We start from the raw sequence: 21774 nt of genomic DNA, 5'->3' as shown, positions 1-21774 counted from the left end.
TGATCTGGTAGTGGTTATACAAGTATGCTCATTTTGGTAACTGTATACTTTTCTCTATGTAGCTATACTTAAAAAAAAAAAGTTCACCAATAACAGCTATTGGTAATCCACAAGGAGAAAACAAATATGGAAAACCCAGAGGCACAGTGCTTGAGAATCTCAAAATGGTTCAGTATGACTCTTCTGTAAAATACCAACTACAATACCTGTACTCAAAGTTATTATGAGGATTAAGGGAGATAACATATACAAAGCACACACCTGGCACAAGTATTAATAGGTGTTCAATAAATGTTACCTGGTATTATTTCTACACTACTATTACTGTGCTACTGATGCATTTGATTGTTGGTAGTGCCCAAGGCAGAATGACAAAAAGGGTAAGGTAGTATAGAGTCAGTAGGTTTGCTTTTCCAAGCCATGTTATGAATTTAGACTATCCTAAGGTTGGAACAAAACCAATGAAGCTTTTATAGTCATATGATCACATTTGAATTTAGGAAAATTACCTACAGAAAGAAGATGTGAAGCTTTAAAAAAAAAAAAAAAGGTATCAAGAAGAATGAGACTGCAACAAATACTGCAGGGAGGTCCACAATTTTTATGATACAAAGTTAATTGGCATCTTAGAATAAAAGTTACTCTAAATTCAGTTTACTGCAAAAATATCAATTTAATACTTTTTATATAATTGTAACTTTAAGTTACAAACGGCATCAGGACATTCTGTTCAATTGTTCATTAAAATTAAACCAAAAACATTTATTTTTTTAAGTCTCCTAGAACCATCACAATTATTATCACTAAAAAAAATTATACATAGGTGAATATCTATATATATCTAGACATCTATATCTATATACATCTATATATATCTCCATCTATATCTCATAAACTTCAAATCTTCTAAGCCATAAATTAATTTGCTGTGGCTCTTTTAATAAACACTCAAGTCCTAAGTACCAAATTATCATGAGTACTGACAAATATAACACTAATGTGAAAACATTTTAATAAGCTATTGTTATTTCAACAACAACCAAGTAAGATGAGTGCTCTGAGGGATTTTGACACATTAGCTATATCACTGTTAATTCAGTGGCTCTACGAGATTAAAAAACAATGAACTGCTCTTCATCATATGCAATGAGTCTATTAATAAACAGTATCTTCTTTGGTTTGCTTCATGAATAGAAAATGTCAGATCCAAGACATAAGCAGCAATGGTTTCTTAATGGTTTTAGAGCTATTCAAAACACAGAGCATAAAGATGGGAGGAAGAGAGGGAGAAAAAGGGTAAGAAAGACAATAAGAGAGAGAGAGTAAGCTTCTGGGGTCTAAACTCAATTTTTTTGGCTCATAACCAAAGCATAATCAACCCAAAATAGTTTATATTAAGCTTAAAGGCAAGCAGTATGATGTCATAAGTGTCATATTTTTCACAACTCTTACATAAATCCATAATTACTTGCAAGGAAATGTGTAATCTGGGTTTATTCATATTAGAACCAGAAAAGGATTACAGAATTCAGACAACCAATATATAAAATGCCTTGTTCTGATTAAAAATTTTAATATTATGGGAATGCAAGCTGGTGCAGCCACTCTGGAAAACAGTATGGAGGTTCCTCAAAAAATTAAAAATAGAACTACCCTATGACCCAGCAATTGCACTACTAGGCATTTATCCAGGGGATACAGGTGTGCCGTTTCGAAAGGACACATGCACCCCCATGTTTATAGCAGCACTATCAACAATAGCCAAAGTATGGAAAGATCCCAAATGTCCATCGATGGATGAATGGATAAAGAAGATGTGGTATATATGTACAATGGAGTATTATTCGGCAATCAAAAAGAATGAAATCTTGCCATTTGCAACTACGTGGATGAAACTGGAGGGTATCATGCTAAGTGAAATTAGTCAGAGAAGGATAAATATCATATGACTTCACTCATATGAGGACTTTAACAGACAAAACAGATGAACATAAGGGAAGGGAAACAAAAACCATATAAAAACAAGGAGGGGGACAAAGCATAAGAGACTCATAAATATGGAGAACAAATAGAGGGTTACTGGAGGGGGTGTGGGAGGGGGGAATGGGTTAAATGGGTAAAGGGCATTAAGGAATCTACTCTGAAATCATTGTTGCACTATATGCTAACTAATTTGGATGTAAATTAAAAAAAATAAAATTAAGTATTATGTTGAAAAAAATTTTAATATTAAAAATTAGGCCAGAATTTGTAATATTGTTAAAGCTGGGTCACAGGAATATGGATATTCATTATGCTTTCTTCTACTTTTGCACATATTTAAATTTTTCCATAATGATTTTTATAAATTATGCCCAAGTTTTCAAATATTCTTCTGGGAAGGCTACTTTTGATTCCCCTAAAGAAAGAGTAATCATGGTTTGCATAGGGTTGGTCTAAAACAAGAGAACTGTTAACATAAATTCACTGAATGGAATGTGGAAACTGGCATTCCTATGACCCTCCAAACTTAAAAACAAGCTAACAGTATCAGTTGAATCTCAGTTAAATATCAGAATAAGTGCTAATTCCTTAGGACAATATTAAAAAGCAAAACAAAAGAGAACTATTCACAATCTGGTCCTGAAGCCAATTTTTGTACTCCCATGGTTTCTGCCATGTTGCAACTCTCAGGGATGCTATAATAATTTTTGAGGGGAAAAAAAAAAAAAGAGAGGGAGATCAAGAGTTTAGTTTTAGGTATGTTGTACTTAGGATATCTGAAAGACATACAAGTAAGTGAAGAAAGACCAAGTAAATCAAATACTGAAGTAGGTTAGGTAACTGGAAGGATATAGAGAAGATGAAGGTAAAGGTAGTGTTTGAAATTTTGTTTAAATAAAGATGGAATCATTATATGTCAAAGTATGGGGGTCTAAAAACCTACAGTGAACCATGTTACACTCTAGCAACTTCAATACAAATAGGGAAAACTGATTTGACACAGTCCAAATTACTTACATGTATTATAAAATTGTTCACTAACATATGATTACAATATAAAATCATTCAGTTTACCTACACTAAATTTTCCTGACAGATAATAAAGAATCAAATTTTGGAGAGAAAAAAAAACAAAATACCACACACACAATAATAATCAAGCTCTAAAACCATCCCTGGACCTTCAAATATTAAGAAAACAAGAATGTACAGGCACCACATCATTCCTACAACAGATGTAGGAGCTTTAGAGCTGTGAAATATGAAAAATACGCTGTTCTATATCCTATCCTGGATAAATGTCTCACAATCCAATTAGGCTTATAAAAGAAGCCTGCAAATTATTTTCTCTATTCTTCCTCCTTTTTCTGTATGCCCATAGCTCATCAATATCTAAAATCTGTTGACTGTAATGCATCATATCTTTTGAATTTTTCCTTCTCCATTTCTACTACAACTCTTATTTCAGATCCTCATAATTACTTGGTTGGGCTATCTTGACATCTCCCTGGTTGATTTACCTGTCATATTCCCCTATTAGTCTACTGGCAGAGTAATCTTACAGAACCACAAATGAAACTAACCCACCAATGGAAGTTAAGATGAGTTACTTAACTCCCTTATCTGTACAGTGGAGATGACAAAAATAGTTCCTCTTTATATAACTGTTGTGAAAATCAAGTGAATTCAAGTGTAATCACGTAGTAAAGAAAAATAATGAAAAATAACAATAATTACTATTATATTCTGCTTAGAAGTTTGTTCATGATTCAGCTTCTCTTTCTCTTTTCTCATACCCCACAATCATCCTATGACCATTCTTGGACCCATACAAGGAAACCTGATCACTCTCTTCCTTTGTGTCACAACCTTAATATTGTATATGCTTCTATTACAGCATTTATTATAGTAAGAGAACTTTGTCTGCCCTACAAGACTGTGCTTCATGCAAACAATCTAATGCATCTGAGTCCCCTAGCACAATGACTGATCCATAAATACTGAAAAAAAATTATGAGGAAGAGATGCACCGGAGGATTACAGAAGATGGCCAAGCTTCCTTTGACACTGAAAATCCTATCATTCTTGATATAAAATAAAAGAGCAATTTTAGAATGATCTAAAGAATGAGAGGGCCAGCAAAAACTCACTCTGTGACAGAGGATGAAAGGATCTGTGGATTCAGACTGATGAGAAGTGTGAAGATAAATAACATAACTTGGTAAAATAAGCTAGATTAGTAAGCTAATGTATACTCACAGGGATATTCAACCCCACTTATAAATGATGCCTATGTCATAATGGAAATATTAAAAGGTCAAATAATAAGGCAAAGGAGAAAAAATAGGTAATGATTAAGCTGATGCCATAATGTTGGTGTGTTAAAAACAAAATTACCAGGGCATTACATTCCTATATTCTGAATGGGTCTAAGGGAGCACAGGCAAAGGAGAGTTAAGATGAAACAATAAATTGTCACTAGCTATCTTCTATTTGATCATTTGCCGTTCTTTGGAAAAGTTCAAAAGAGATAGAAAGGTGATAGCCATCGTTCTTGGAATTAGGATAGAGAGCAACTTTATATCCAGATTAAAAACACTGACAATCTGTGCTGGGGAAAATCCTTGCCCCACTAATTCCATGCTCCTACCACTGGCCATTCCCAACTGAAGGACCAAGAAAGAAATTTGGGTATATTGTTTCTGATTAACCCACATTCATAGAACCCTTAACTGAGATATGTGCCTTTAAATAAGAGAAGCCCAAGGCGCCTCGGTGGCTAAGTCAGTTAAGAGCCTGACTTTGGCTCCAGTGGTGATCTCACAGTTTGTGGGTTTGAGCCCACATTGGGCTCTGTGCTGACAGCTTAGAGCCTGGAGCCTGCTTTGGATTCTATGTCTCCCTCTCCCTCTGTGCCCCTTCTCTGCTCGCACTCCATCTCTCTCCTTCTCTCTCTCTCAAAAATAAATAAACATTAAAAAAATTTTTTTAAATAACCGAAGCCCCTATTCTCTTCTATTCTTCACCAGGAAGAAAGGTCTGAGGTCTAAATCCAGAATTCTTTTCCCTACCATTGAAACTCAGGGTTCTGAAATGAAGCAGAGAACCGCAGTATTTTACTAAAGCTTTAGACATGACTACCTGATCAGGAAAGATCAGACTTGTTAATTTTTTAATCAGGTTTGACCAGGAGAGCAAATATAGACCTGGATCTGAATTCCACCTTCATAAAGTCAGCCTCTCTAAACTTCAGTTTTCTAATCTGAAAAATGAAGATAAAAATTGTGCTAATTTGCATGTGAAAATTAAATGTGATTAAAACATATACACATAGTGTATGACACATGATAAGCACTCAGTAGATATTAGCTATCATTATTCCAAAGAGCAATTCTTAGTGTTGAAAAACCTGCAAGACAATTTACATGTTATTAACTACGTGGTTTTAAGGGCTGAAAGTGATTAATTCAAAGAATGTAATATTTGACTCATAACATTGCTTTTATTTTTTTTTAAGTTTATTTATTTTGAGAGACAGAGAGAGAGAAAGCATGAGTGGGGAAGGGGTAGAGAGAGGAGAGAATAAGAATCCCAAGCAGGTGCTAACTGGCAGTGCAGAGCCTGACGCGGGGCTCAAACTCACAAACCGTGAGATCGTGACCTGAGCCAAAGTCAGACACTTAACCAACTGAGTCACCAGGCACCCCTATAAGTTTGCTTTTAAATACTTATTGTTACTTTGTAACAATCTTAAATTTGCAGAAAGTGTTTTAATCTTAAGTATGGTAAAAAACTTTTATTTTCCAACTATTGGAGAATAAATGGATGTCCCATGACCCTTGAATTCTTCAACAAGTAATTCCTACAGAGGTATTCTCTTACAAATACAAGTATCAAAATCAGGAAATTAACGATGATACGTTAGGCACAAAGCTACTGGACAGTCGCTGCTCTTAGGCCCCTTCTCAGTGAATGGTATAGGGCATGTGTATATACACACACACATTTACTTCTATATACTATACACTATGAAAATCATGAGTTCATAGCAGTATCTCATTTCCAGTCCAACACTACAGAGAGCATTCTAGTTTTCTCCAATTCCATATTTGTAACTCCCTTCTCAGACAATGAGAGGCCTGGTTCCCATTATCTTTAATATTTATTTTTTTGACCAGTCTCCCTGTATATAGCCAATCTCCCATTGTGGCTGCCTTCCCTTCCCTACAGGGACGCTTTCCTTGACCCTCTCTGCCCCAACACCCCCATGCCTTCTCCATGTATATAACTTCCTCACCTTGTTCAGGTCCCTATTCCTCAAGCCTGGCATCTGTCCTACAAGAATACCTTCCTCCTCCTGTAATACCCTACCTATACTGAGCTGACCCTTCCATTGGGATGCCTTCCTCTCCCCACCCTCAGGCTTTGATATCTTGCACTGAGATGCCTCCATGCACAGACTCCCTCCTCATCCAATCTGCTTCAATACACCCACACTAGGCTACCCTCCTTTCTTTCCCCCCCAACCTTCCAGCAGCTGTCCTCCTTATCATCCTCTTACCCTGTTGAGGTCTAGACACCCCTTACTAGGACCAACCAACCCTCCCTCATACCAGGTCTACTATCCTTCATAGATACTCTGCCTGGACTCTGACACTTTGCACCAGCATGCCCTTCTAGGCAGATTACTCCTCGCCTCTCAAAACTCCATCAACCCACATGGGGACCCTCCTCATCCCTGTCAGGCTCTGACATGCCATTCCTCCAAAAGGACATGGCTCCTTCTCCCACATACACCATCCAGTGTAGACACTTACCCTCACTTGGTCCCATCTGATGGTTTTAGTACTGAATTGTTCAGAAAGGGAAGAGGAAGAGGATAAGGAAAAATTGGTAACATTTTAAAGAAAGAGATACAGTGAATAAATTGGATAAGTATCCACAGTCAGAACTGATTAAAAGCATCATCTCTTTATCAAAGTATCTGTTTTTTCCACTTAAAAAAACAGTTCTCTATTCTTTCTAAATTTAAAAAGTCACTTGATAAAGAAGTTAGTCTTGTCTTTCTTTTCTCACCAAACATACATTTTACTTAAGTATCTTACACAGGTCTGTAGAAAATCTAGTTCATTAAAAAGAGTGAGAGTTTAGAAAATATGGTTGTGGGGCACCTGGGTGGCTCAGTTGGTTAGGCATCTGACTTTTTGGCTCAGGTCTTGATCTCATGGTTCCTGAGTTGAGCCCAGGATCAGGCTCTGTGCTAAGTGTGGAGCCTGCTTAGGATTCTCTCTCTCTCTCCCTCGCCCTTTCACCCTGTATGCGCACTCTCTCAAAATAAATACGCTAAAAAAAAAAAAAAAAAAAAAAAAAAAGAAGAAGAAGAAACATGGTAGTTTCAAACAGTAGAATGAAATATTTTTTTAAACATCCAAAATATGTAAGTTTGACTTGTTTTCAGTATAATAATAGTTGTATCGTTTCCAGTAAACTTACCTCCAGATATAACTGCAAAAAGTAGCTTGGATTATTGGAGGAATAACACCTTTTCCTTGCTCCTTGTTTCTGTGAGGAAGGATGCTTCACAAGCATAATATCAGCCTCTCTTCACCCCTAGGGAAGTGAACTGCCTGATCTAATTGGTGATTTTGCAAAGAATAATTGAGTAGACAGAGCTCAGTTCTGCTCCTTTTCCCCTTGGGAGTCAGCTATTGGGAAAACATACCTGCAGAGAGCTCATATTTTGTTCTGCTTCCCTAGTATGCCTAGAACAGGGTGGCTAAGTTGGCCTATGCCAGACCACGTGATTCTCCCAAGCTGTTCCTCTAACCTGATCTAATCAGCAATAGAAGTGATATTCTGGCTCCTATCTTTTTCCTTGTTTCATTTTTCAAGTTGTTCAGAACCCAGACAGAAAAGAAGGGTGCCATTTGCAAGTACTTCAGCAATCCAACATCTTAATTAATATATTGAGGTGGAGATTGCTCATTTCCCAGTTTTGACTTAAAAGGGCTGCTTCAATTTGAGCTTCTTAAAACTATTACAAACAAAAAAACCCCTTAAACCTGAACCAACAGCAGATGTTCAAAATGAACATAAGCCAACTTATCTGATCATGCTTATTAGCCATTAAAAAAAGAAAAACTTCAAGACTCATAATTTCCTCCTTATAGAGTCCATAATTTATACTTCTAGTCCCACTCCCTACTCCCAGTCTATATTCCAATGACTCTAGAGTGCTGAATATTCTCAGAATATATCATTATTTAGACTTCTATACCTTTTGCTTTTACGATCCCTCTGCCTGTTCCCTCCACCCTACTCTCCTGCTAGATTATTTAACTTAGGGATAAGAGAACTATGGTCTATAGGCCAAATCCAGCTATTTTTGTAAACAATTTTGGAATTTTGTTAACAATTTATTGGAATACAGCCATGCTCATTTATTTATATATTGCTTTTGCACTGTAACAGTAAAGCTGAGTAGCTGCAACAGAGACCATATAACCCCCAAAGCCTAAAATATTTACTACCCAGCCCTTTACATAAAAACTTTTACACAACACAGGAAACCTCATCAACAAAAGGGCAACCTAGTGAATGATATCTGCAGAGAAGATAATCTGCAAATGATATATCTGGTAAGGGGTTAATATCCAAAATATATAAAGAACATATACAACTCAACACACACACACACACACACACACACACACACACAAATCCAATTAAAAATGAGATTACCTGAATAAACATTTTTCCAAAGAAGACCTACAGATGGTCAACAGACACATGAAAAGATGCTCAACATCACTCACTAATCATTAGAGGAATGCAAATCAAATCTACAATGAGATATCACCCCACACCAGTCAGAATGGCTACTATCAAAAAGACAAATAACAAGTGCTGAAGAGTATGTGGAGTAAAGGGAGTGCTTCTTCACTTCTGGCAGGAATGTAAAGTGGTGCAGCCACTTTAGGAAACACAGTATGGAGGTTCCTCAAAAAACTGAAAATAGAAACACCATATGATCCACTACTGGGTATTTAGCCACAGAAAACAAAAACACTAATTCAAAAAGATATATGCACCCCTATGTTTACTGCAGCATTATTTACAACAGCCAACCCAAGTGTCCATTGATGGATGGATGAAGATGTGATAGATAGACAGAGACGTAAGTCAGCCATAAAACAAGAATGAGATCTTGCCATTTGTGACAGTACTGATGGGACTAGAGGGTATTATGCTAAGTGAAATAAATCAGAGAAAGCAAGTACCAAATATTTCACTTATATGAGGAATCTAAAAAAAAATAAACAAACAAAAAAACCCTAGAATCTTAAATACAGAGAACTGGTGATTGCCAGAGGGAAAGTGGGTGCAAGGATGGGCCCAACAGGCAAAGGAGATTAAGTAGTATAAACTTCCAGGGGCACCTGGGTGGCTCAGTCGGTTAAGCATCCAACTTTGGTTAAGCATCCGACTTCCGTTCAGGTCATGATCTCACAGTTTGCGAGTTTGAGCCCCGTGTCAGGCTCTGTGTAGACAGCTCAGAGCCTGGAGCCTGCTTCAGATTCTGTGTCCTCCTCTCTCTCTGCCCCTCCCCTGCTGGTACGCACACTTGCTCTCTTTCTCTCTCTCAAAAATAAACATTAAAAAAAAAAGTATAAACTTCTAGTTATAAAATAAATAAATCAGGAGCTGAAAAGTACAGTGTAGGGAATAAAAAAAGTATGCCAACTCTTGCTTTCACTCAATCTTTCGAAGTTTCATCATTTCAGATCCTTCAAATCAAAATTAATTGCTCCCTCTTCTGTCTTTCCATTATATTATACCAACTCTGATACTTAACATCCCTGACAACTGTGCGTGCTTTAATAAAAGCAAAGTCTAAGCCCTATTTCTTATACACTAAGCTTTTTACACACCCACAGTCCCCACCTCTCCCAACAATTTTCATTCTTAGGGGAAGTATTTTGAAAGAAGCTTCTGCCCTTTTCTCTACCCCTTATTGAGTCCTCCCAAAGGAAAGAAGAATGACTAATATTGGCAGCAACCTGATAGTTGTTCCTAGTGGGATGAATTGTTGTTTTAAAGGTCACTTTTCATGCACGGCCAAGCTTCCCTCTTACTCTGCCTAGATGGTCACACCTTAGCAATAAGCAAATCACATGGTAAACTCACCAAGTTCTACCAGGCACAGAACTTCCCAGTATTTTAGAAGAGGTCTACAGTTCTAACTGCTCTATCTTTGATTGTTGGTAAGGTCAATTCAGGAGGACAGGGAGTAAAGAAGTCTGATTTGTCCATACAACCTCACCATTTAAATTTATTTATTTATTTTGAGAGAGACCATGAGAACACGAGCAGGGAGAGGGGCAGAGAGAGAGAGAGAATCCCAAGCAGGCTCCACTTGGTCAGCGGTCAGCTCAGAGCCAAACACGGAGCCAAACTCACGAAACTGTTGAGATCATGACCTGAGCTAAAATCAAGAATCAGATGCTTAACCGACTGAGCCACCCAGGAACCCCAATACAACCTAATTACCTAAAAAGCTAACATTTTGATCTTTGAGTCCTAAGTCTATTTCCAGTTCAGAACCCAATAAGGAAGAAACATAGAATTAAATGCCCCCCCCCCCATCAACTGCCACACAGTAGGACTCAAGATCTGTGAGGATTAACTGACAACAGTAAATTAATTGGAAAAAAATCATTTCTTTAAATTGTATAACATTAATTCCACACATATCTTAGTGATGAACTTAATTAGGAAAAAATTTTTGAAGGAAAAAAAAGAGATACATTTAGAGATCACATTCAGTGACTCAAACCAAGCCCATCCTATTTATCTGTCTCAACATATTGTTGCTATCAAGTCTGAGATTAATTAAATAACATACAAACTAATCATTGATATTACTGATTCAAAAAAGCAGTCCCCACCATAATGGTATCTCCTATTTAAGAAACAAACATCCCTAGACCCCAGGGTCTTCCAATTACTGCCCCTTTTATCTTTTTCCTCACAATGTAGCTTCTCAAATGAGTAGTCTAATAATCCTTTATATACATCTCTTATTTTTCTAACCTATTACAATGTGGCTTCCCTCCCCCACCATACTGCTGCAATTTACTAATAATGTCACTTAGAACCTCCATGTTGCCAAAAACAATGTATACTTCCCTATTTCAAGATACTTAACATCTCAACAACATGTAACAATCTCCTCTTAGATTTGGCGATACTACTCTTTCCTGGTTTTCCTACTTATAGCCTGTTGTCTTACTTTTCAGTGTAAAAGTTCAGTGGCCTTACCTTGGGGCTCCTCTTCATCTGCCCAGGGAATGTTAAGATTTCTTAAGACATGGTATAGAGTACTCTACTCTCTAATTATCCCTTACCCCTAGGTAATCTCATCCATTTCCATGGATGTAAATATCGTCCTCTTTTTAAATGTTTATTTATTTATTTTGAGGAGGGAGAGGAAGAGAGAATGAGTGGGGGAAGGGCAGAGGGAGAGGGAGAGAGAATCCCAAGCAGGCTCCACGCTGTCAGCACAGAGCCCAAAGCAGGGTTCAATCCCATGAACCTTAAGATCATGACCTGAGCTGAAATCAACAGTTGGATGTTTAACTGACTGAGCCACCCAGGCACCCCTAAATATCATCTTTATGCTGATAATTCCTTAATTTATATCTTTAGCACAGAAAAAAAAACTACTGTGTAAGTATTACAGCACCTTTCCCCAAAACAAAAAATAGTGAGCATGTAAGGACAGATATTATCTTAGTTTACAGAAAAATGACTTGTGCCAAAGGCTATAATGATTAAGGCTAAGAAAAAAAACCATATTCCTTCAATTCTTAGTCCTTTCTACCATTTGTTAGGACTCAGTCCCTTGTCCCTAAATGATTTACTACTTAAATATGAATACTACTGGGCAAGTTACTTCCTACATACAAACCTTGCACATACCCATCAGAAACAAATTGGCCAGGGCACCTGGGTGGCTCCACTGTTTGAGTGTCGGACTCTTGATTTTGGCTCAGGTCAAGCCCCATGACGGGTTCTGGGCTGCCAGCATGGAGCCTGCTTGGGATTCTCTGTCTCCCTCTCTCTCTCTCTGCCCCTCCCCTGCTCACTCTCTATGTCTCTCTCTCTCAAAATAAATAAATGAATATTTAAAAAAGAAAAAAAAAGAAATGAATTGGCCAATCTGAATGAATTAATGAAAGCTTGTTTTTCAGTAAATACTTTAGAAAAGACTCTAGGTTACAATTACAAGTTACTGAGGATGCAGGGTAGAACATACAACTAAAAAGATACTCAAGAATTTGGGGCAATGTATACAAAAAAGAAGTAAAAGCAGATGAAAATGTATAGGCTGTCTTAAAGAAGAAGCTAGACATACAAATAAGGAAGAAGCAGTCCAGTAAGTTATGATGTACTTCCTGAATATGGTTATTAGTATTTACTTGATGAAGAAAGACAAATGGGAGATATTACTGCTTTGTAAACTACAAACCAAAGCAGTTGTTTCAAATAATGATTTAATATAGACTGAAACACAATAAAACCAGCAATGCAGATATTGATATAAACCAAAATCTTATCTGAATCTCCCCAAAGTGCTTACTTCACGATAAAAACTGAATCTATGAGACAGTGCAAACAAAGTAATAATAACTTGGCAACAAATAAAATAAAAAAGAAAAACAAGAAGTGAATGTAAGTGAGGTTAGGTTTCTTGTCAATTATGAGAAAACTGTATAAAATGAGAGGAGATAGAGAAAAGTGATCCTTCATTAAGTTTCACATTCTCTTACCTTCTGTGGTGAATGAAAACTTTTGAAAGAATTGCTTAATGATAGATTCAGCCCTAAGTATGGACTCTAATAAAGTTAAATGGGTCCCCAAAATTTTGAACCTACGAATTTAGTGCTCTAACCAACTGTTATCACCCATGACTGCTGGCTATATATATATATATATATATATATATATATATATATATACACACACACACACACCAAGAAGAAGGAATACTATCAAAAAAGAAAAAGATAGGAAGTCCACACACAAAATGTAGAATAAATGAAAGACTAGATTTACTAATAAGGGAGAAAAAATTGCATGCCCCAAAATCTACATGCCTTTGTTGCTTTCTCCTCTCAAGACTGCACTGTTGTAGAGTTAAACACCAGGGCTGAAAGTCAGACAAGTCAGGGGAGCATGGGGGAAATACATAATAACAACTTCTCAAGGTGCACAGCCAAGCCTTGAGGGATACACATATATAGCCAGTCACGGGAAGTAGTATGGACATGAAGAGACCAACCTGTAGCCTCTAATATTTGCAAAAATACAAAATTCGCACACTACTTGTTTCTAAGGATGGCAGAACTTTACCCTCCCAAGTATAAAATAATCCAGGAGTATAAGGGATTTCAAATTTTACATGTAAAATCCATTGATGTGCCTATTTAAAAAAATTTTTTAACGTTTATTTTTGAGAGAGAGAGAGAGAGAGAGAGAGTGAGTGGGAGAGGGGCAGAGAGAGGGAGACACAGAATCTGAAGCAGGCTCCAGGCTCTGACCTGTTAGCACAGAGCCTAACACAGGGCTTGAACCCACAAACCGCGAGATACAACCTGAGCCAAAGTGAGACGCTTAACAGACTGAGCCACCCAGGTGCCCCAGACATGCCTATTTTAAAGACATACTGGATACATGTCTTAAACACCCAACTACTCATTATCAACACAGATTCCATTTTCCTGGTGAACATTATTAGTGCCATAATTTACACCTTTTTAAATGGGTAAAAAATTGGCTACAGCCAAGTGCCAAGGTTTTTGGGTGGCTGACCCATCCATACCAGTCTTCATCAAATTAAGATTTCTAAGTAAATCTACCCTTTTGGAATTTACATGGCAGTAATGAAAAGATGACGAAGAAGTTTGTGGGGAGACAAAAGATCAGAAGGCAAGAAGTAGCCAGAAAGAAATGTCAAGTTGATTATCTAAAATTTTATTTACCTGGACTGCCCTATCTTTTAAGTGTCACAGCTCTATGAGTCGCTCCCATAACTTCTTCACAGGTTAAAAATAGAGGAAGAGACTATCCTCTGACACTGATACTGCTATTATAAATGGCACAGGTAGTTTGGAAGAAAGTTGCACTCTACAAACACTTGCAGAGTGCAAAGCTCTAAGGAAGCATAAAATACAGAGTAGGTACCAACAAAGAGTAGCTGCAAGATGATCTAGTATGATCTAGTAGGATACGGATTTTTTTTTTTAATGAATTTAAACTAATTTCTTGTATTCAGTTACTACAAAGCCAAAAGATTCCTTAGAGTGTAGGAAGGCATCAAATGTCTTTTTAGTCACTCCATATAAAGACAGGATTATACTAAGTGATATACTGTGATTCTAAAACCCTGACTCTGTGGCTCTAAACTAACCTTAATACAGATAATGCAAGCCCTCACTATCTTTTCCACTAACATGCCTCATGATCCTTTTATCGTGTACCAGCATTCCCACCAGACAGAACCTACTGGCAAAAGCATAAAGCTCAAAGCTGCTAATAACTTGTATAAATCACTAATAATAACACCTAAAATTTATGGAATGTTTTTTATATGGCAGACACATATTAGCATATATCAACATAATTAATTCTCAAGCCACTTTATTATCTCCAATTTACAGATAAGAAACTAAAGTACAGAGAGATTAGGCAACTTGTGAGTTGTAACACTAGGTTTCAAAGGTAGTCTAGCTCCAGAGCTTACTTATTTGCTGTATTAGTCTATACAAATAAAAGATTTGGGGGAAGATAAATTAAGCTATAGGTGTGGTTATTATCAACAATCTGAAGTAAGTGGCACCATGGTATCAAGAGTTGGCTGGAGCTACTACCCCACAGAACTACGTCGTGCAACGAGGTAGCCATTTGCCACATGTGGCTAATAAGCACCTGAAATGTGGCTAGTTCAAATTAAGATGTGCTAGATGTATAAAATATCTGATTTCAGGGGCACCTGGGTGGCTCAGTCAGTTAAGCGTCTGACTTCAGCTGAGGTCATGATCTCATGGTTCCTGGGTTTGAGCCCCACGTCAGGCTCTGTGCTGACAGCTCAGAGCCTGGAGCCTGCTTCGGATTCTGTGTCCCCCTCTCTCTCTGCTCCTCCCCTGTTTGTGCTCTCACTCTCTCTCTCTCTCTCTCTCTCTCTCTCTCAAAAATAAACATTAAAAAAAAAGTTTTAAATACCTGATTTCAAAAATTAAATATTACAAAAGAATTGAAACGAACTCATTAATAATTTTTGTATGGATTAATGTTAAAATATTTTGAACACACTGGCCTAGAAAATGTGCTTTTCAAATGTGGCTACCAGAAATTTTAAATTAAATATTTGGCTCCCATTATATTTCTACTGCATAACACCGGTATGTAGGGAATAAACTGGAGTTTATAGAATGATTCTAATCAAATCTTTGCCATTTTGTTTTGATGTAGCAACCTTAGGCAAATCAGTTACATTGAGTATTAGCTTTTGTATCAGAAAAATAGGGTTTAAAAACAGCGCTGAAACCTAGTGTTCAGATTTTGGTATCTAAATCTATTCTACACTAAAAAGAATGGAGATGCTCCTTGGAGAAATGGATGATTTAAGGGCTTGGACAGGTTAAGTACAAGATTAACCTGGAATATCATATTTTGGCAGGAAGTGCTCAAAAAATCATTTGAGGGGCGCCTGGGTGGCTCAGTTGGTTAAGCATCCGACTCTTGGTTTCAGCTCAGGTCGTGATCTCAAGGTTCATGAGATCGAGCCCCACATCGGGCTCTACGCTGACAGCATGGAGCCTGCTCGGGATTCTCTCTCTTCCCTTCCCCTGCTCAGGTGCTCGCACACCCTCTCTCTCTCTCTCTCATAAAATAAATGAACTTTAAAAAAAAAATCGTGTGAGAGATAAGGGTGAGAGGGGTTGTAGAGAGGTGTGATTTGTAAAAAACACTGGAACCAGCTTGATGAGGCACCCAAAGGCCAAACCTGAGACAATCTGGGATCAAAATAATGACAGAAATGGATGTAACCATTAAATAAAGTAAGAATCCATGAGTTCAGGGGTGCCTGTCAGTTGAACATCCAACTCTTGATTTTGGCTCAGGTCATGATTCCAGGGTCTTGGGATAAAGCCCTGCATCAGGCTCCACATTGAGCGTGGAGCCTGCTTAAGATTCTCTCTCTTGCTCTCTCTCTCTCTCTCTCTTCCTCTCCCTCCCTTTCTCTCTCTCTCTCCCCCTCTCTCCCTCTCTCTCCCCAGCTCATAGGTGCACTCTCTCTAAAAAAATAAAAATAAAAATAAAAATAATCCAGGAGTTCATACAAATAGAAATAACTGGATAAATAAATAGTGGAGAGGAGATGGGAAAGATGGCTTTATGACAGAATACCAACTACTAATTATAGAAGGAATGGTGAAGATAGAAAATCATGAAAGGATGTTAAAACTTGTGAGTGAAATATGGGTGTGACTATGTAGATATTCTGTTCCTCTAAACATTTTCCCATAAATTACATATCAATTACAAAAGGATAAATAGTAACTTTCAGGGAGAAATATGGAGAACACCACCTTAACCAAATTTTCAAACCTAGTATCATCACATTGGGACAAACCAACATCACGAACCTCAAGATATGATGTACTGATAAAGAGAGAATATCTCTTTAGAGGTATTCCTGCCAAAAATGTATAACCAATCTAGTCATGAGAAAACAATAGACAAATTCAAATTGAGGGACATTGTACAAAATAACCATTCTGTACTTTTAAAAAATGTCAAGGTCAAGAAATACAAGAAAGGCTGAGGAAGTGTTCCACGTTAAGAGAGACTAAAGAGATAGGACTAAAGAGATCACAGGATACATGATGTGGGGTGGGGGGAGGAAAGGGACTAATAGATAAAAGATAAAAATTGAGCATGAATTATGAAATAGATAATAGTATTATATCATTTTTAAATGCCCTGGTTTTAATAATATACTGTGATTAGGTAAGATAATGTCCTTGGTTTTAGGAAATATACACTGAAGAATTTAGGGGTAGAGAGGTATGATGTCACCAAATTATCCTCAAATGATTCAGAAAAAATAAGAATAGATAAATAGATATAAGGCAATAATGATAAAGCAAATGCAGCAAAATGTAATACAACTGGTGAATGTGGGTAAAGGTATACAGGAGTTCCTTGTACTATTCTTCCAACTTTTCTTGTAATTTGAAATTTTATCAAAATTAAAAGTTAAGAAAAAGTAGAAAAACAAAAACTTGGCCTGTCTCCCAGACTGACTATCCTAATGGACTATACAAGTTCTGGTAATGCTTAAAAATATGCTAATGCATTTCCTTTATCCTCAACTTTACTTTGTTTTAAATTTTATGACTTATCAGATACTAACTGTATTATATATTCCATAAAATCCAGGACTTTGTCTGTTATCACTTAATGAGTCATAGTCATAGTCATAATGAGTACTAGGATACTATTTATTAAATCCAGTAAGCACTCAAACATTTGTTAGCTGAGCATACTCAAAATTATAGTATAGGATGATGATAGAAAAATAATCGAATTATAAATTGTAAATAGAGCTACTGATTAGGACACAGAATTTGTAGAACAACTTTTCAATTAAATTATAAAGAAAAACCAGGAATAAAGTACAGAGTAGTCAGAAATCTAACCTAAAGACATGAGTTCCACAAATAGAGAAAGGCAAACATCACTTTCCTTATCAAGGGTTAAACATCTTAGCTAACTACCAGCAGTCATGACAACTAAAATGATCTTTTTCCTCCATGAAATTAGAATAATATAGATGAGTTATTAAAAAAAATCAGGTTACTTTAAAAACCTAGGCTAAGAACTGAGATTTAAAATTTCACTACTGGCTCAATATTAATTTGTTATATGACCCTAAATTACTGCTTACAATTCCTATGTCTCATTTCAAAATAAGACTTTTGGTGGTGGGGGCGGGAGGGGGCGAGGCGACGCGTGGGTGGCTCAGTCAGTTGAGCATCCAACTTCGGCTCAAGTTATGATCTCGCTGTTCACCAGTTCAAGCCCCGCAATCAGCTTTGTGTTGACAGCTCAGAGCCTGAAGCCTGCTTCAGATTCTGTGTCTCCCTCTCTCTGCTCGTACTCTGTCTCTCTCTCTCTCAAAAACAAATAAACATTTAAAAAAAAAAAAAAGACTTGGGTCATTTCATTTTCTTTTCAAAGGTACAAAGTGTAATGTTTTATAAAAATTATTTCAAGCAATAAGAGCACTGAATATATTCAATGCAAAAATACATACATATAAATATTCACACACATGCAAAGGAAAAAGAATATGGCTTTTTTGTAAATATGTTTACATAGTACTGAAAGTAAGCACATTAATAGCAAGAGGCAATTTAAAATAATTACACAAACTACATTTAATCCCAATTCACACTATGAATAGGTGCTTCACATATAGGATACTGGGGAAAAAAAAAAACCCAATCAACAAGTGTATATCCTGTTTAGAGGAGTTTTACTGTTTATTTCAAAATAACAATGACAAAAAGTATGAGATGGATTTTGCTAGGTCTCCTGACTGGGACTATGGGAAACATTTCTCAAATATAATTAGAGCCCAGGAAAAAATTTCCTTTCAAATACAGTACAGTTATACACATTACATTAAAAATGTAATATAGAGATTGCATGTTAGACATACCACATCCACTCAATTTTCAATGTCTTCCAATCCTACTTGAGTATCCAAGTAGGTAAAGCAGAAAGATATTCTAAACCCCCTTTTCCATCAAAGCCAACATCGTGTTTAATTAAAATTTGACAACTTTTCAGAAATACACATATTTTTGTGATACAGAGCCATATTTCATGGATCTAAGTAAGAAGATACGGGAAAAAACCCAAAGAATTCTAAAACATAAAAACTGACCTAAGACGCCTCCGAATTACTGTGTGCCGCGGCAAAACTTAACACAATTATATTGTGAGCCAGGGTTTCAATGCTGTCATCCTGCCTGATTCTAACCCAACGAACTCAACAATTTCTACACAGGTTGTCAGTGGAACAGATCTTTAGATAAGCAATTGTGAAAACGGGTCCATTTTGTATTTAGGAAGCACTAGCAACAGTCAGCTTAACATTTTTATAAAAGAATAATACCGTGAGGGTCTTTTTTTTTTTACTTTTTTTTAAGAACTAAATCATTCATAAATACTTGACTAAAGAAAGCTATTTCCCAGAATGTTTCCTTAAATAAAACTAAAATATATTTTATAAGGGTAAAACATTAAGTTGCCTAAAGTGAACTTAAATGCTCCTAGTCAGAGCAATCTTCTTTCTTGTCATTTCCCTATTTCCACCGTTTTCTGCAGTGCACATTTCTGAGCTGAGGCTGTATTAGTTTATCCTACCACTATCTCCTTTTCACTAGTGAAAAACGAGAAAGACCTTCAGGCTAACCAAACAAATCTGAGAGGGGTGGGGGAAAAGGGGCGCGAGGTGGCGCAAGAACAGATGGAAAGAAGGTAAGAGAGTTGTTTTCTTAAGGCACTAAGGTTACTCCTCAACTCCAAATGCTAAGATTTAATCGCCAGTGGAGCAAGCTTCTGCCGCTATCCATCCACTTCTTAAGACAATGCAACCCTCCTTTCTACCTCTTTCCCCTACTCTCCTACCCGCAACCGCCTTCCAAAACAAACAGGCACAACACACCCCATCCCATAACCCTCCTTGTCCCTTCTGTGCCCACTAAACCAACCTGCTGGATAACAGCTCCTCGCATACGTCTCACTCAGACAAAAAAGCGACGGCGGCACGGTGGGGAGTTCCCACCACCTCCTGCCACCCCGAGCAACCCGCAGAATGACAGCCCCAAGCCCAGAAGTTTGTAGCAAAACGATTCCCACCCCACCAAAAGGGAAGACCGAATTACAAGAGAACGGGGATGGGAGGTGGGGAGGGCGACGTGCGTGTACATGCAGGGAAGGGTCCATCACATGACAGTACAAGAGGACCAGAGTCGTCCCGGCGTCCGCGAGGAGGAAAGGGGGGCGGGGGGAGAAGGGTGCCGTCGCCATGGCAACACCCCCCATCCGTCCAGACTTCCAAAGAGGGAGGAAGAACTTCAAATCCCAACCGTCAGCGCTCGAGCAGCTCCTTCTTAAAGGGGTACACACAGCGCCGCCGCCGCCGCGGCCGCCGCCGAGCGCGAGAGGGCAGAGTTGGGTGCCCCCGCCCCTCGGGCGACGCCCCCGCCGCCCCTCGCCCCCAGCCGGCCCACCCGCGACCCCCGCCCCGCGAGCGCCCGGGGGTCGCCCCGGTCCTAGTCACCGGGAACTCGGCCGCGTCTACCCGCCCGGCCCCCGGCGGCGAGAAGGGGGTGTGTGTGCGCCCGGCGGGGGCGCGGACCAGCCCGCCTTCCTCCCGCCGGCCCTGCCCGCAGGCTCCCCTCCGCCCCGGCGCCGACCCACCGGGCCGCTGCCTCCCCCCGACAGGGTGGACGGCGGGCGGCGAGGGGGCACCGCGGAGTTTCGGGGAGAGCGCGAGCCAGAGGCTTCCTCGGGGGCTCGGCGAGCGGGTCCGAACTAACAGTTCCTGAGGAGCCCAAGAGCTGAGAAGGGAAGGAGCGCGAACCGCGCAGGGCGAGAGCCCCCAGACAAAAGGCAAGCGCCGGGGCCGCCGCGCCGCCGCCGCTCCCATCGCGCTCCCCCATTGAACTGACCCGAACGAGAGACTGAACTAACCCCCTCAGCCACAAACTCCTCGGGCTGCTGCAGCCGTCGCCGCGCGGAGCCGGAGCCCCGGCCCGTGTCTCTCTTACCTACACAGTGCATGAGGCGGTGGCGCCAAGAGTCGAGTTCCCGCCGGAATCCTCTCCTCTCCGCCGCGCACCGAGGGCTCCGGCACTGAGCGGCGGCGGCGGCGGCGGCAGCAGCGGCGGCGGCAGCGGCCATTCTCTCTCTTCCCTTGTCCATCTGCGTCCCGCGTCACGCGCCCTCATTTACATACGAGCGGCGCAGGCACGAGGCAGGGGCGCGAGCCCTCGGCGCGAGCCCCGGAGCGCGCACCCCCGGAGGGGGGGTTGATTGACACGTGTCACTACCTTCCCTCTGCCCTTCCCTCCCCCTCCCACCACTCCCTCAGGGAGAGGCGGGGAGGGAGCGTGAGGAGAAGGAAGCAACCTGCCGCTTCCGCTGACCCCGCCTCCCCATCCACTCCCATCTCCCTCCTCCCGCCGGAGTTTACTCAAGCAAGCCATACTGCTCCCACCGCCCGCGAAAATCCTGAGCGGGAGCGAGAGCCTCGGAGCCCGGCCAGAAACCAGCGTGCTAAATGGAGCGGACTAGCAACGCCTCCCTTCTGACTTCGCGACGCGACTCAGGCCGCCTGGAGACTTCACTTCCCAGGCTCCGTTGCGCCGGGGTCCCGAAGCGGAGCTTGCCGCCGCGACGCGATGCCTGCCGGTCGTTGTAGTCCAGCAGGGATGGACACTCACTAGTTGTCTCACACTTGGGCTTGTAGACTGGCTTCTGACTTCTTTGCGCTGTGCGACTTGTGGGTTTAGCCTCCAACTCGCCATCAGGATTGCGCTGCCAGCGTCGCCTGGTCTGACCCAGCCGCCTTGCATTCTCTGGGCTCCCAGATAGAAGAGCGGTGGAAACCGCCCGAGTTGTCTGCGCTTTGTGCTTTAAGTGTTGGAA

At 39.7% G+C, this 21774-nt stretch overlaps 1 protein-coding gene across 11 annotated transcripts in view; it reads right to left on the bottom strand.

The window, feature by feature from the left end:
* The window catches only part of LCORL (ligand dependent nuclear receptor corepressor like), a 167173-nt gene extending 146059 nt beyond the window's left edge, over positions 1-21114 (bottom strand). For 4 of the 11 annotated variants that reach the window (XM_042984869.1, XM_042984862.1, XM_042984861.1 and 1 more), the window contains exon 1: positions 20895-21114. In XM_042984869.1, coding sequence (XP_042840803.1) covers positions 20895-21048 — 154 coding nt within the window. In that variant the 5' untranslated portion in view covers positions 21049-21114. Of the gene's footprint in view, positions 1-7476; positions 8527-20894 lie in introns of those variants that run through there. The other 7 variants (XM_042984870.1, XM_042984873.1, XR_006217071.1 and 4 more) reach the window with 6 other exon arrangements.
* Between the last annotated feature and the right edge of the window lie 660 nt (positions 21115-21774).

Source organism: Panthera tigris, chromosome B1, assembly GCF_018350195.1.
Source record: "Panthera tigris isolate Pti1 chromosome B1, P.tigris_Pti1_mat1.1, whole genome shotgun sequence".
In the NCBI taxonomy this organism is placed as follows: Eukaryota; Metazoa; Chordata; class Mammalia; order Carnivora; family Felidae; genus Panthera; species Panthera tigris.
The sequence above is the reverse complement of the archived record's forward strand: the minus strand, read 5'-3'. Positions and strand labels throughout refer to the sequence as shown.